At 49.1% G+C, this 525-nt stretch overlaps 1 protein-coding gene across 1 annotated transcript in view; it reads left to right on the top strand.

Moving 5' to 3' along the window:
• Positions 1–26: 26 nt before the first annotated feature.
• PHALS_01804 (DNA-binding centromere protein B (CENP-B)) overlaps positions 27–525 on the top strand; it is a gene marked incomplete at both ends in the record, with an annotated part of 1,711 nt that continues 1,212 nt past the window's right edge. The window contains one exon of the mRNA XM_024716266.1: positions 27–471. Within this exon, the coding sequence (XP_024581882.1) occupies positions 27–471 (445 nt within the window). The remainder of the gene's footprint in view (positions 472–525) is intronic.

Raw genomic sequence — 525 nt, 5'->3', positions numbered from 1 at the left:
TACTCCGTTCGACAGGGTTTGCATCCATGCGGATCACGGTAGTGTTAGCTGTGACTGCTAGTGACCGGAAGCTTCCACCGCTCATGATTTGGAAGGAGAAGAAAGGAAATCGCGCTAAATCTACTGTGAACTCTGTGTGGGTGGCTAATCAACCCAATTTTTGGGTGTATTCTGAGCTGCTATCGGGCTGGATTGACCGTGTATTTCCACCTGTACTGGATTCTCCGGTAAAAGCTCTTGTGTGGGACTCAGTGAGAGCGCATATATCCAAGAAGATTAAAGCTAAGTGCCATCAGCGAGATATTGCCATGTGCGTTGTGTCGGGAGGCTTAACACCCTACCTTCAAGCTGGTAACATTGGTATTTACAAGGCTTTCAAGGACAATTTATCGGGTTTAAACGACCAATGGAAGCATTCAGCAGCCGTTGAATACACCCCACGCGGAACTATCCGCTCTCCATCCGTTGACAGTGTGTGCAGTTGGGTACGTACGGCGTGGCGAGAAACACCCACATCAGTGGTCG

The sequence above is a fragment of the Plasmopara halstedii genome (genome assembly GCF_900000015.1).
Source record: "Plasmopara halstedii genome assembly, contig: Scaffold_1594, whole genome shotgun sequence".
In the NCBI taxonomy this organism is placed as follows: Eukaryota; Oomycota; class Peronosporomycetes; order Peronosporales; family Peronosporaceae; genus Plasmopara; species Plasmopara halstedii.
This window is presented reverse-complemented; position numbering and strand designations above follow the sequence as displayed.